This window comes from Salmo trutta, chromosome 12, assembly GCF_901001165.1.
Source record: "Salmo trutta chromosome 12, fSalTru1.1, whole genome shotgun sequence".
Classification (NCBI taxonomy): Eukaryota; Metazoa; Chordata; class Actinopteri; order Salmoniformes; family Salmonidae; genus Salmo; species Salmo trutta.
In genome coordinates this window covers 92432174-92448129 of record NC_042968.1, presented here as the reverse complement: position 1 = coordinate 92448129, position 15956 = coordinate 92432174, and the positions used below count along the sequence as shown (strand labels likewise).

The 15956-nt window shown below is 41.2% G+C and overlaps 1 protein-coding gene across 1 annotated transcript; it reads right to left on the bottom strand.

The window, feature by feature from the left end:
• Positions 1-1661: 1661 nt before the first annotated feature.
• Positions 1662-8326, bottom strand: LOC115204664 (superoxide dismutase [Cu-Zn]). Its single transcript, XM_029770379.1, has 4 exons — positions 8195-8326; positions 5160-5326; positions 2723-2840; positions 1662-2535 (listed from the first exon to the last, which is right to left on the bottom strand). The coding sequence occupies exons 1-4, from the start codon at positions 8264-8266 to the stop codon at positions 2428-2430; spliced, it is 465 nt and encodes a 154-aa protein (XP_029626239.1). The 5' UTR covers positions 8267-8326; the 3' UTR covers positions 1662-2427.
• Positions 8327-15956: the final 7630 nt, after the last annotated feature.

Genomic DNA, 15956 nt, shown 5'->3' with positions numbered 1-15956 from the left:
GCTGATGGTCATTAGTAACCTACCAAACTTGCTAACTGTCTGGTACTCAGCACTCTATTGTCCCTCTAATCACTCTGACATCAATGCAAATGTATTTTTTAAAAATCAAACAATTCATGAGACCATGATCTCATGTTGCTAAACATTTCTATAGGCTATGCAATTGCGGCAGAAAATAGAGTGATGGCCTCTACTAAAAAGAGGATCCCATCAGCTTTCTATAGGCTAGGCTTACTCTATTTTATAAACATTTTAAGCTGAACGTTCTGATCTGTTGGATCAGCCTCATTGCTTTTTTTTATGGGTGGTTGTATTCATTTGGGATCCATCACATCCCACAACTATCCCAGAGTATGTTTGTAATATATATTTTTTGCACAGAAGGACAAGTTAACCAATAGAATAGGTCAACTTTTGTACTATAGTAGATTGACATAGGCTAGTGCTTTTGCTGTTCGTTAAGCCAACTCTTCTTGCCTGCATCAGAGCCTAACATAGACAACTCAGAGTACACTTTTCTGTTCTTCTGAAATAAATATTTTCATGTTTCTTTAGACCCATCTAAAATAAGATTTATTGTGAAGGTGTAGGCTATATAAAATGCATTTATTAGACTTTTTAAATATGGAGATGTTCCAAAGTTCAGCATCAGTGGATTGTAGGCTGTATGGAAGACAAGCGATACTAAATGTCTACGTTAATTAACAGTCAATTACCGTGAGACTGACCAGTTATTTGGTTAATAAATCACCAGCTGAAGGAGGAAGTCCTGACCGCCACAGCCCAACGTGTGAACAGGAACATAGGTGGTGTTTTTCTTCTCCAAGTTGCCAGGATGTCAACTTTTCCTACTTATAGCAGTACGAAACTTATATTTGATCAAATGTCATTCTAGTTTGTTGTCGTTGACCAAATTCGACACTCATTGATCTACATTATAAAAAGTCCTCGCATGGGGGAGCATTTTATCAACACCACCTGTTAAGAGACAGGGCTGAGTTATCCCTCCGGCTTCACCTCTTCCTCACTGTCAATCATTTCCTGTGACTGGAACAGACAGGACGATGGCACCATCTAGTGGCACCACAAAAACATGACAAGAGCACTCTCTTCTCAATGTACTACAAGAGTCCGACAGTCAGTGGCCTTTTTTTGTGTGTGTAAGCAGTAACCCAGCGGTCAACAACCCTCGTGACTGCAGAGATAGTTGGTACACAATTGAGTCAAACAAATATTTGCCTAGGTTGTTCTATTCAAAAACTGGCACTAACGCTTTACTCTGGATGCTACAGAAAGATTACATAAAGAACAAAAAATAATTACACATTTCTAAATAAATAAATCATCCCTGCCTACAGCTGTAGCCCTCAACTCTAACCATCCTGTCATCACGTTGCCTTCCATCCGAATCTCCTCCACTGGACGTGACAAGACTGGGATTCCCGTGCGGTTCAGTTGGTAGAGCATGGTGTTTGCAACGCCAGGGTTGTGGGTTCGATTCCCACGGGGGACCAGTACGGGGAAAAAAATAAAAGCAAAATGTATGAAATGTATGCCTTCACTACTGTAAGTCGCTCTGGATAAGAGCGTCTGCTAAATGACTAAAATGTAATTCCCGAAGCCACAATGATGACCATAGGAACACCAGCAACATAATCATGTAACACTAGAGACAACATAGTTCTTTATTGGGCAGCTTGGTACGCAAAGTGAACATAAAACAGATGTGTTCAAAATTGCACCTGATCAAAAAAAATGTTGCACTACACAAGAGGGTCTAGGGTGCCATTTCCAACTTACAAATGTATAACATGTTCACCGCTTTTGGGACAGCGTACAACAGAATAATATGAATGACATATAGACAGAAAGCAACAACAGTCTTAGCAGGACCAACAGATATACCGGTTGATAGTTAACTTTTAATAAAAGCTTTATATTCTGTGGTCATTAGAAACCAAACCCCAAAAACAATCCCTAGCCGCTGCATGGTAGGGCACTTGATCTGATTTGTTTTTTTAATAGGTACAAGCAATATGGTGAAACTTCCACCTAGCCTATCAGTGGGTAGGAAGCTACTACCAGATTGTCTGTACCTACCGTAGGGCTCTGGTCTAAATAGGGAGTCATTTGGGTCACCCCTGCAACCTCAACGTCCTGGGCTGTGTGTCCGAGTCGAAGCCCTCAGAACCCAGGGTCTCTGTCCCATATGACACCCTAACCCATATAATATAGTGCACTAGTCTTGATCAGAGTCCTACAGGCCCTGTTCAAATGTAGTGCACTATATAAAACACTAGGGGTCATTTGGGACACAGTTCTATCAGATGAGGTGCCATAAAGGTCTAGGTAGAGTTCGGGGGTAGCTACGGTGGTCTTCAAGCAGTGGCTAGTGTGTTCTAGGGCTCCCAGTAAGGGTGTGTGTGTTTACTGGGCAATGCCAATAACTCCACAGGCCAGGCGACTGCCAGCGTTGCCAGTCTTCAGACTCTCCTCGTTGTCTCCTTTTCCCAGATCATCAACCTTCTCATGGATCTAATGATAAAAATGGGGGAGGAGGGATGCAAAAAGAGAACGAAGACAGAGAGAGAGCAAAGAGGGGAGTTTAAGGGTGAAAACAGGGTCGTGTTTATGTAGAGAAAACTTACGTGTGGTTGTGTTCATTAGGAATAAAAATGCTGCTCAAAAAGTAGGTCAGAGACACTTGAAAAACGGGTCTTACCACCATGGTCCTGCCGATGATAGAGTGGAGTCCAGTGAGAGTCAGTATCTCGTCCTGGATGTTGATCTTAGCCACACTGTCAGCTCCTGCAGTCACGTTGCCAAGGTCCCCCACGTGCCTAGCAACACAGACAGGATATGATGTCAGAGGAAAGGGTACAGCTTTAAAATAGTTTACCCCCTCCCCCCCAAAAGTGCACACTGTAGCAAAAACAATGAGAGCCAAGAGCAGGTGGTTGACATTTCCCCAAAACCACTATTGTTGCATGTGATTCCATTACAGAGCTACTCAATAAGAAACATAGCATTTAAAAACAGGTAAACAAACAGAAAATTCCAAGCAGACTTCCCGACAACTAAGAATGTGAAGTGGAGGCTAAACTTCTGCTGTTCTGGTCCCGTCAACTTGCAGCAGCGTGACGCACATCAGTGTTCTGAATGGTTTTTATCTGTGGCTGATCCGGTTGCTCGTAGCAACGTTATAACACAGTCTTAGTTCAGACCGTATGATTCGTTGATGGCCTACGGTGCATTCAGACCCCTTGACTTTTTCCACATGTTGTATGTTGCAACCTTATTCTAAAAACGAAATTAAATGTATACACACAATGACAAAGCTAAAACAGGTTGAGACATTTTTGAAAAAACAGAAACACCTTGCGTATTCAGACCCTTCGCTATGAGACTCTAAATTGAGCTCAGGTGCATCCTGTTTCCATTGATCATCCTTGAGATGTGGACTCCCATCAAGTTGTAGAAACATGTGGTAAATTCAATTGATTGGCCATGATTTGGAAAGGCACACACCAGTCTATATAAAGGTCCCACAGTTGACAGTGCATGTCAGAGCAAAAACCAAAACATGAAACTGTAGCTTTGAAGGTCCAAGAAAAGTGGCCTCCGTCATTCTTACATGGAAGAAGTCTGGAACCACCAAAACTCTTCCTAGACCTGGCCTTCCAGACAAACTAAGCAATCGGGGGAGACGGGCCTCCCAACTCTGTTCTTGGGGACTTTCAATGCTTCAGACATGTTTTGGTAGCCTTCACCAGATCTGTGCCTCGACACAATCTTGTCTTGGCGCCCTACGGACAATTCCTTCGACCTTACGGCTTGGTTTTTGCTCTGAGATGCTCTGTCAACTGTGGGACCTTATATAAACTGGTGTGTGCCTTTTCAAATCATGTCCAATTATACAGACTTAAATTATAACCAATTTTAGAATAAGGCTGTAACGTAACAAAATTTGGGAAAAGTCAAGGGGTCTAAATACTTCCTGAATGTTACTGGTATTTATGAGGATCACAGGCCCCGAGAGCCAATCACTGAGCTTCCAACATGCAATCTGTCCACCTGGACGGTTCTACAGGGCATCAGTTGGTCAAGCCAACACGCAGACAACATAAGGACAGTTGCTGAAGCCTACATGTGACACGAGAAGCATAGAATCAGAGGGAGAATCGCAATTGCATTTATTTGATTCCTATGAATTTACCAGGGACATCACGGTACAATATATTATCATCATAATTTAGGTGCCGATACGATATGGATTCGATTCTCACCATTCTATATGTATTACGATTCAATGTAACAAACACATTGCTCAGCATCTGTTCTGCTGCAGACGGACAAGAGAGCCATGAGAACAAATGTTGATCAATCACGGTAATAAACAAGTGCTGAAAAACAAATTAACTCCCTATATAAAAAGATCAGAACAAGCTATAAAAGGGGGGAAAAAAGACTGGAATTTTGGTTTGAGTACAGCCAACTAGAGCAAAAATACAGTTGCGATATTGTCCAAACGATAGTTAAATATCTGGATATTATTTGACGCTAATCGAGTCACACCCATCACTAAATCCCTCGACGCCTCAAAACACGTTGGATGAGGTCAGAACATGAATGGTATTGAGGAGAGGACGTGAGGAGTCAAGGGATGAGGTCAGAACATTAATGGTTTTGAAGGGAGGAGAGGACGTGAGGAGTCAAGGGATGAGGTCAGAACATTAATGGTTTTGAGGGGAGGAGAGGACGTGAGGAGTGAAAGCAATGGAGAGATTCTCCCACAGACAGTGAGTCTGTCCCATAGACTATTAGAAGATAATTAAAAAAAGGGCAAGACTGACAAGAGATACACATGCTATGATTCATTACATGAACTAGATTTCTATGTGCTTGATTATAACTATTCTATTAGGTCTTTGTATAACTGTCTGTTGAACAGTATAAACAGCTGCACCACTAAATCCTTACTAGTGTGGCCATCTAACACAACTTTAAAAAAACTCTCCTCTGGGACCATCCAGACGTTTCACAATCGTGTCGTCTCCCTGAATTATGTACACGAAAACAGCTGGGATTATCCGTAGGAGAGGTTTGCAAAACTCCTGGTCTAGCAGGCCTAACTCCTTCAGTCATGAGGCCAGACTAACCGGACAGCGTCAGTGGGTCCTCCGTGGGTCTGGTTGTGGGGGTTGAAGTGGGGTCCGGCACTCATACAGCCGTTGGTGTTGTCTCCAAAGGCATGGACGTGGAAGCCATGTTCCCCCGGGGTCAGACCTGTGATCTCTCCCGTCAGCTTCACTGGAGCACCGACACCCTACAGACAGACAGGTTACAGGCCTATACACACACACACACCCACCCTAGGGCTGGGCGGTACACCGTATTTTACTATATACACCAGTATTGACGCACGGCCCGATTTTGAGTTCACTTTACCTTCTATAACGGTAATTTAATGTTTGTGAAAAATGTGATATGCACCTCCAGCGTGTAAAATGTATGTTTTTATAGATTACGCCATTTGCTACTTGAGTCGTCTCTATCCTCCTCCTGCATGCCACTAACCACACCATGCGCTGCCTCTAATCAAATCATATTGTCACATACACATGGTTAGCAGGTGTTAATGTGAGTGTAGTGAAATGCTTGTGCTTCTAGTTACCGACCATGCAGAAATATCTAACAAGTAATATAACCTAACAATTTCACAACTACCACCTTATGCACACACACACACAAGTGTAAAGGAATGAGTAAGAATATGTACATATAAATATATGGATGAGCGATGGCCGAACGGCATAGGCAAGATGCAGTAGATGGTATAGAGTACAGTATATACATATGAGATGAGTAATGTAGAGCATGTAAACACTATACAAAGTGGCATTGTTTAAAGTGACACATTTATTACATCAATTTTTCCATTATTAAAGTGGCTAGATATGAGTCAGTATGTTGGCAGCAGCCACTCAATGTTAGCGAAGGCTGTTTAACAGTCTGATGGCCTTGAGATAGAAGCTGTTTTTCAGTCTCTCAGTGCCCGCCTGGCCCTAAGGGAGAAAGAGCAGTTGGCTCTACCACAGAGTCAGTGGGACTTTGTTGCTCACTCAGCATGGTTTGACCGGCTTGGTGACATGCTGCTCTACACAAGCGTTCTATATACACCATTAGTTTGTGTATCTTACTGTCTGCCAACTAACATCTGCTAGTTTCTTTCCTTTGCAAGGTGTTGCTAAAATAAAATGTCTTAGCCCCTAATGGTAAAAAAATCACTAGTTAGCTGGCTATCTAGCTTGCTGAATGTACTACGAGTCAGAGCAAACGTAGCTCGCTAGCTAATAATGCCTGGTACCAGTGCTGGTGTATAGCTAGATAGTGGTACACAAACATGCTTATCTTATCAGAGTTGGCTAGCTAGATAAAGAAAGAAAACATCTATACTGAACAATGTAATTATGAACAGTATAAATACATGTTGTCATACCCATGGTATATGTCTGATATACCACAGCTGCCAACCAATCAGCCCGAAACCACTAAGTTTATAATCTCTATTTAAGGGTGCCCCTAAATTCATTCTGGAGCGCACCACTGGAAGCTCTGGTCGATGATCCGCTCTGACCACACGACAGTCAAGCACCCAAACTAACGTTGGATAGCTACTTCCAGACACAAATCACCTCACTGACCAATTGACTCGTCCCAGCAGAGCTGGTTAGGCTGTTGTCATGTTAACTGCGTTGCTGGCAATAATTTAAATTCGCTTTTTTTTTGCCGACACCGGCCATATTCAACAGGTGTTGAGCTTTCGTTAATTCATCAGTCATTATGCACGCTTGCAGTCAAACGAGAGTGCTCTGAAGTCGCAGTTCATAGCAAAAGTGAATTTACGAGCGCACCCTAAGTATCAGTGTTTGGCACAAAAACAACCACACACACTCGGGCTAGCATAGCACCAACCACACACACTCGGGCTAGCATAGCACCAACCACACACACTCGGGCTAGCATAGCACCAACCACACACACTCGGGCTAGCATAGCACCAACCACACACACTCGGGCTAGCATAGCACCAACCACACACACTCGGGCTAGCATAGCACCAACCACACACACTCGGGCTAGCATAGCACCAACCACACACACTCGGGCTAGCATAGCACCAACCACACACACTCGGGCTAGCATAGCACCAAAACACACACACACTCGGGCTAGCATAGCACCAACACCAACCACAAACCACACACTCGGGCTAGCATAGCACCAACAACAAAAACACAAAAACAAATGTAGCTAGCTGTTTCTGGACACTTGAAATGTTGAGGGATCAACTAGCTAGTTACAGCTAGTTTTGGTGGCCTCGACCACACGCCTTCTTAGAGCAAATTTGGCCTGACAGATTAACACCAGACCAGGTTCAAGGGAAATGAGGAGGGGGGGGACAAGGCAGAATGACTCTAGCCTGGTCCCATATCTATATGTGCTCTCTGTTGGCATGAAAGCAGAAACGGACTGGCGCACAGGATAGAATGACTCAGCAAAAAAAAAAAAACCGTGTCGCCCTTTATTAATCTGTTACACGCCGTGTGTTAGTAGTTACAGTAACGTGTGTAGTTTGCATTTGGGGTTTTCGTAACGTCAGCTAGCTAAGGTTTAGTTCATTTTTTAAAGTGTTTAACAGGCAGAACTGGCTAGCATTTAACGCATATAAATCCCCTCCACCCTGCTGCTTACAGAATATTAGCTACGATATCTAGCTACATTGAGTTTATCATTTACAACGAGGGTTTCAAAGTGCAACTACAGGTTACGAGACGACAGGTAATCAAACGGCGGTCACACATGCTACGGCTACAGTGGCTAACGGCAGCAGGCTAGCAAATAAACGGTTTACACGACTGAACTTTGAATGAAACTGGCGTTTAGGCAGATACAAAGCTAGCTAGTTAGCGTTAAAACGTCGTCAGACAAAAAAATAAAACATTTGCTAGTGATCTAATCAACTAAAAACAGTTGCACAAGTTTATCTGCAATTTTGACAAATAACGTTAGTTAGCCAAGATAGCTAACGTTAGCTAGTTGAACGAGGCCCCCCATCTACACAGACTGCGTCTCAAAGTGCATGTATGTATTTTCCCTTATAAACGAAATATATATATTTTTATTTATTTACCTCCTGCTCAAAGAATACGGTCCCGGTAACTTCCCCGGTTCCTTTTAGCACGCAAACAGCCTTCAGTGCCATCTCTACACGTCCTACTTGTCTGAACTAAAGATCTCAAGTCCGAATATAACATTTCTACAAGCTAGAAATCCGGTTTCTTTCGTCCAATCAGGGGCGAGGAGATGGGTGAGCAGAGATCTGATTGGCTAATGAGAACAACTTGTTTATGGGCTTGTTTAAATAAAGTTTTGAAGGATATATTACTCTGGGCAATGTAAAGTATAAACTAGTGGTAACCTGTCATTCAGGGCAGGTGAGCCCCACCTTGTTTAGCAAAATACATTTAAAAGGCAGCTCCAAAATGCAGGTGTTTGAGCTCAGTGCTTTCTGTGGTTGTGGGGCAAAGCCAGTGGAAAATACAGAGTGTAGGGGTTGGTAATGTTCTTTAGTTGCGCTGTGATTAACTCAGTGTTTTGCCACTCATGGGGATACTACTTCACTGCAAAATCTACGGGGAAACTCTCAGGAATTCAAGCCCCTTAGGTGCTGCCATAGAGTTCCATTAGAAGTTCCCATCGAAGAAGCCTTAATTAAGGTCATTGGCCACATTGTCAAATCACTTTATATCTATCGTAGCTTTGGTTGGACTGATCATACTTTCAAAATCTTAGCTAGCAGTCTTCATCATGAATTAAGTCGACAATCTACAGGCAAATCCTTTTCAATCCTTGTCAAATGAAGATGAATTATAAATAAAATGTATTGGTGCTCATCGGCCATTGGACATAAACATTACACAACAAGTTGGAAATCACAAATTCAACAATGAGTGGTTTGGAAAGAATCAGTAGCTAACTGCAAGCATTGCAAAGCAATCACTAGCTTGTTATTCAGTGGTGTGGGTATGTGGTCCAAGTCTGGGTTTAAGGGTTCTCTTTTCCAAGCTTAAAAGGATAAACATTCAACATTGGCCAAATCTATCAATCCAGCATGACTTCTGCCGCGTTCAAAACAACTGGAAACTCAGAAAAGGGAAATCTAAGACTTCAGTGAGTTCAAGACAACAGGGAGTTCTGCAAAAACGAGCTCAGATTGGAACATACGTTTTGAACAGTCATCCAACTCAGAATTGCAAGTCGGGAACTCTGACCTCTTTCTTAAGGCTCCGACCTGAAGATCACTGACGTCATGATTCTACTTTGTTGTTGTTTTTTTCAAGGTTCCCAGTTGTCTTGAAAGCACCATAAATCCAGAGAATGCTAGACTTTGATGACAAAATTTGCCCATGAAGGACTGCTGCACCACCTGTTCAAGTGCCCACTGCACAACACGTTGAGTCCAAAAATGCTGCATAAATTATGTAATATGCCAGGGAGATATGTATACTGTAGCTAAGAAAGTAATACTATGTTGTGTAGTAAGCTGTTAGTATGTGCTTCACCCTAGTAATTGGTCCCTTTTCCCCTCATAACTTAACCTACTGACTTGGTGGTGCATATGTAGCCTATAGCCTGTTTTAGAGAAATATCATCATCAAATATTGTAAGAGCTTTCATTGTCTGTTTATATGCCCCCTTTATTTATCCTACGGTTCTGACTTGGTGAATACTGTAAGAACGGCCAATGTTATGAATTCTGTTGCTGTAAATTTCATAAGTGCTGAACAAATAGTTAAATTCACTACGTCCATCCTAGCTCAGTCATTAATGTCTTAATCAAAATTACAGATTGCCTCTTATCCGCTCGTCGTCCCTTTATGCCATAGTTTGTACATCTCAACCGTCAGTAGAAACCACATTTCTTTAAGCAAGTCAGCCATATCAGCTATGTTTTTTTAAAGGCAGAAAATGAGGCTGAATGACCTGTTTGGCTGCCAGACGAGGCTCCTCTGATAGCCAGGTGTAGCAGTGGTAAGGTGTTGGTACTGCTGTTGGGACTCTGCCGTTGGGACTTTATGTAACAGTTTGTGGGCACCGTTTGTCAACGTTATAGTGCAATTAATGTATTGTTTAGTGTTGTGTTGTGTAGTGCAGTGGCTTTGCTGGCATCCATCTAAACATATATAAAAACATTTGCCCCACCAAGATTTACATGCTAAACCGGACAGGAAAGATCACGCAAAACCGGACAGGAAGATTACATCTGTGACTCAACCCACTCAAGTGATGCACCCCTCCCAGGGACGGCATGGAGGAGCACTAGTAAGCCAGTGACTCAGCCCCTGTAATAGGGTCGGTCAGAGGCAGAGAATCGCAATGGAGAGAGGGGAGCCGGCCAGGCAGAGACAGCAACGGTGGTTCGGCATTCCAATGTCTTTCCGGTCACCTTCACACCCCTGGGCCAGACTACACTCAATCATAGAATCTACTGAAGAGATGAGTCTTCAGTAAAGACTTAAATGTCAAGACCGAGTCTGCATCTCTCACATGGATAGGCAGACCATTCCATATAAATAGAATCAAATTTCATTTGTCACATGCGCCGAATACAACAGGTGAAGAAGACCTTACCGTGAAATGCTTACTGACAAGCCCTTAACCAACAATGTAGTTCAAGAAATAGAGTTAATAAAATATTTACTAAAAACAAAGGGGGGGGGGGGGGGGGGGGGGGGGGGGGGTCAATGTAACTAGTCTGGGTGGTCATTTGATTAGTTGTTCAGCAGTCTTATGGCTTGGGGGTAGAAGCTGTTCAGGGTCCTGTTGGTTCCAGACTTGGCATTCTGGTACCGCTTGCCGTGCGCTAGCAGAGAGAACAGTCTATGACTTGGGATTGTTTTGGGCCTTCCTCTGACTAGTATTTAGGTCCTGGATGGCAGGAAGCTTGGCCCCAGTGATGTACTGGGCGGTAATAATTTAGGCAGGTTACCTTCGCCAGTTACCTTCGCTTTATTGGGCACAGGGACTAGGGTGGTCTGTTTGAAACATGTTGGTATTACAGACTAGGCCATGGAATGGTTGAAAATGTCAGCGAAGACACGGATTGTGGTTGTTGTGCATGGCTGTTTACAAATCTAAATGTGTATTTGAACCCAATAATGGTTGAATTCAAGACGTTTAAGCTGCCTATCAATCACTGTTTTTGAAATCAGTGGACAGCCAGTGAAAAATGCGCTCTTGCAACAGCTGCATAGTGTGGATCCCAGCCTATGGAATAAAAGTGGGGCTTTTATTCAAAGTGGGGCTTTTTATTTTCTAATTCATGGTGATAAAAAAAATAATCCATAGGCCTAATGAACACATGTTCACACACTTTTTGTTGATAGACTTTAAGGGGCAATCTGAAGTTGCAACATCTATTTTTGAACTTATAAATTATATATATATATATATATATATATAAGAATAGAACTTATAAATGCCTCATGAGCTTAGTTCCAACTGTCACATTCCACGAGAACCCAAAATATAAGGTTGTTTTACTCCAACGTTTGTAAACATTGTAAATGTAAACAAACACTGTATAGCCTCATAACATGGTTAAACCAGTCCTTGCATCCATAGCTCTGCCTATTAATCTGAGTGGTTAGACTTCTCCAGGCCCATCCCTCAGCTTTTTACCAAAACAGAGGCGGAGCGACCATTTTGTTATCGTTTCGTTTGTTGATTTTCCCTTTAAACAGCTGCATATTATCAAGATATCAAAGTGTCAACAACTAAAAGGTAAACAATAGGCCTATAGCAAATGCAGCATATGACATTAATTTATCACATGTAAATAACACTTTTCAGTAGTGGTCAAAGCATGCCATTCCATGAGCACAGCATTTATTTTTCAACTCGAATAAATGAGCCCAATTAGTTCTCCATGACAACACAATCATAAACAACAGAGTAGGGCTGGCTAATAAGTCCTTAGTTTTAGGGTTATGCTCAGGTAAAACAATTTGGCTAATATTTACTTCCATATTTGAAGGTCCTATTCTCGAAAATCAAAGGGTATAACATTTATTGGATTGACTGGAATTCTGATTGACTTTGGTTTTTAATGTAAAGATATAATTTAATCATATTATTATAATGTAGTAGAAAGCGATGGGTTAGAAGAAGCCTACATAACCAACCCATAAAGTAAAATTTAACATCCATATATGACCAGCTATGTAAACTTTAACATTGATTTATCCTGCAATAGTTGTCCTTCAATTGGTAACATACATTTTTGTCTTCTTCTAACGCCTCTTAAGAGGAAAGTAATCTAAAAGTAACTGAATGTAATCAGATTATGTTACTGAGTTTGGGTAATCCAAAAGTTACGTTACTGATTACAATTTTGGCCAGGTAACTAATAACTGTAACAGATTACAATTTGAAAGTAACCTACCCAACCCTGTCCGCATAGCAGTGAAAATTGACATTGTGTTTCCGAATGACATCACCAAGAGGTAGAATATATAGTGAAAGAAAACAATAGTGGTCCTAAAACGGAACCTTGAGGAACACCGAAACGTACAATTGATTTGTCAGGGGACAAACCATCCACAGACATGAACTGATATCTTTCCGACAGATAAGATCTAAACCAGGCAAAAACTTGTCCGTGTAGACCAATTTGGGTTTCCAATCTCTCCAAAATGTGGTGATCAATGGTGTCAAAATCAGCACTAAGGTCTCGGAGCGCAAGGGCCGATTAATTTTTTTTTATTTACAATGAAGGCCTACCAATGGGCAAAAAGCATCTTGCGGGGACGGGGGCTGGGATTAAAAATAAAAAATATAGGACAAAACAGACTGGCTTCTAAAGTCCAATATTGGGCTAGGTTAAGCTGCATACTGGACCCTATTCTAACTAAACTACTGAAAGAGCTACTTCCTGTGCTTGGCCCGCCTACGTGACCATATATGGTCTGGAATCTGTATCTTTCCAAGCTACGTGTATTTATTACATACTATGAAATTGTCAGATTTGTTTATTTTTTATTAATAAATGGTAAATAACCCAATGCCCTTGGATGACATTCTGTTTATTTCCATCCCAACCCAAAGTGAGTCACGTCTGTCTAAGTGTAACCAATGTGAAATGGCTAGTTAGTTAGCGGTGGTGCACGCTAATAGCGTTTCAATCAGTGACGTCACTCACTCTGAGACCTGAAGTGGTTGTTCCCCTTGCGTTGCAAGGGCCGCGGCTTTTGTGGCGCGATGGGTAACGATGCTTCGGTGGGTGTCAGTTGTTGATGTGTGCAAGGGTCCCTAGTTCGAGCCCAGGTTGGGGCAAAGAGAGGGACGGAACCAACTGATCATGTGATCTGACCAGACCAATAATATAGTAGACCCCTTCCAAGTCCTTGGACTTAATTAGTTTGGTCCATTTGATTCTAGGTTTCTTATTGCTCCAGATATACAGTATTTAAAGATACTGGTATTAACTTTCAGAAAAAAAGGACTGAGATAGGAGGCAATGAAGATTTCGGAATAAATCATTTTATTGAGGAAGGATGTTCATCAGGACCACATTAAAATCCTGCTAAGAATAGAGTTTTGTAAAACAGACCAGTTAGCCAGGCTTAATTTTTGTAAGCAAAGGCAGGTAATTTGGAACGGAAATGGCGCTCCACCAAACTGGAAGTCTTCTGACTAGCTTGGAAATCAGTATCATGCAATATCAAAGAGCCCTCACTGCTGCTCGATCATCCTATGAATTATGTTTCCAAAATAATTAAGAAGAATAAGAACAATCCAAAATGTACTTTTGATACTGTCATAAAGCTAACTAAAAAGCAGCATTCCCCAAGAGAGGATGGCTTTCACTTCAGCAGTGATAAATTCATGAACTTCTTTGACGAAAAGATCATGATCGTTAGAAAGCAAATTACGGACTCCTCTTTAAATCTCCGTATTTCTCCAATGCTCAGTTGTCCTGAGTCTACACAACACTGCCAGGATCTAGGATCAAGGGAGACACTCAGTTTTTTAGTTCTAAATCTCTTGACACATTCATGAAAATAGTAATGGCCTCTTAACCTTCAAGCTGCATACTGGATCACATTCCCAACTAAACTAGTGAAAGGGCTGCTTCCTGTGCTTGGCCCTCCTATGTCGAACATAATAAACAGCTCCCTATCCACCGGATGTGTACCAAACTCAGTAAAAGTGGCAGTAATAATGTCTCTTTTGATAAAGCCAAACCTTGACTCAGAAGGTTCAGCCTATATCAAATCTCCCATTCCTCTCAAATATTTTTGACAAAGCTGTTGCGCAGCAACTCACTGCCTTCCTGAAGACAAACAATGTAGAGAATGAAGACATGTTATATATAGCTCCTTCTAGAGAATGAAGACATGTTATATATAGCTCCTTCTAGAGAATGAAGACATGTTATATATAGCTCCTTCTAGATAATGAAGACATGTTATATATAGCTCCTTCTAGACTAGAGAATGAAGACATGTTATATATAGCTCCTTCTAGAGAATGAAGACATGTTATATATAGCTCCTTCTAGACTAGAGAATGAAGACATGTTATATATAGCTCCTTCTAGAGAATGAAGACATGTTATATATAGCTCCTTCTAGACTAGAGAATGAAGACATGTTATATATAGCTCCTTCTAGAGAATATAGACATGTTATATATAGCTCCTTCTAGAGAATGAAGACATGTTATATATAGCTCCTTCTAGACTAGAGAATGAAGACATGTTATATATAGCTCCTTCTAGAGAATGAAGACATGTTATATATAGCTCCTTCTAGACTAGAGAATGAAGACATGTTATATATAGCTCCTTCTAGAGAATGAAGACATGTTATATATAGCTCCTTCTAGACTAGAGAATGAAGACATGTTATATATAGCTCCTTCTAGATAATGAAGACATGTTATATATAGCTCCTTCTAGAGAATGAAGACATGTTATATATAGCTCCTTCTAGAGAATGAAGACATGTTATATATAGCTCCTTCTAGAGAATGAAGACATGTTATATATAGCTCCTGTGTGCTGTTTATGTCTGGTCTTGACTTTCCTATAGCTGACATTCCACTCACCAGTCCTATAAACGGCGTGTTACATTAATTAATGTTCAGACCTTTGTGTCGGGGCTCTAAAGGAAACTGACCCCTACAGAAGACACCTTCGTTCAATGACTCTTATGTGTAATGTGATGGACCTGAGCGTCATAATGTAATGAACTGAGAGTCATGATGTAATGAACTGAGAGTCATAATGTAATGAACTGAGAGTCATAATGTAATGAACTGAGAGTCATAATGTAATGAACTGAGAGTCATGATGTAATGAACTGAGAGTCATAATGTAATGAACTGAGAGTCATAATGTAATGAACTGAGAGTCATAATGTAATGAACTGAGAGTCATGATGTAATGAACTGAGAGTCATGATGTAATGAACTGAGAGTCATAATGTAATGAACTGAGAGTCATAATGTAATGAACTGAGAGTCATGATGTAATGAACTGAGAGTCATAATGTAATGAACTGAGAGTCATGATGTAATGAACTGAGAGTCATAATGTAATGAACTGAGAGTCATAATGTAATGAACTGAGAGTCATAATGTAATGAACTGAGAGTCATAATGTAATGAACTGAGAGTCATGATGTAATGAACTGAGAGTCATAATGTAATGAACTGAGAGTCATAATGTAATGAACTGAGAGTCATGATGTAATGAACTGAGAGTCATGATGTAATGAACTGAGAGTCATAATGTAATGAACTGAGAGTCATAATGTAATGAACTGAGAGTCATGATGTAATGAACTGAGAGTCATAATGTAATGAACTGAGAGTCATGATGTAATGAA

Bases quoted from the DNA above. Each gene is read 5' to 3' on its own strand.
- LOC115204664 (XM_029770379.1), bottom strand. From the start codon at position 8,266: ATGGCACTGAAGGCTGTTTGCGTGCTAAAAGGAACCGGGGAAGTTACC. The intron at 2,841-5,159 runs GTTAGTCTGGCC...CTGTGTTGCTAG, and splicing joins GGACCCACTGACGCTGTCCG to GCACGTGGGGGACCTTGGCA. The intron at 2,536-2,722 runs GTAAGACCCGTT...TTTTATCATTAG, and splicing joins TCATCGGCAGGACCATGGTG to ATCCATGAGAAGGTTGATGA.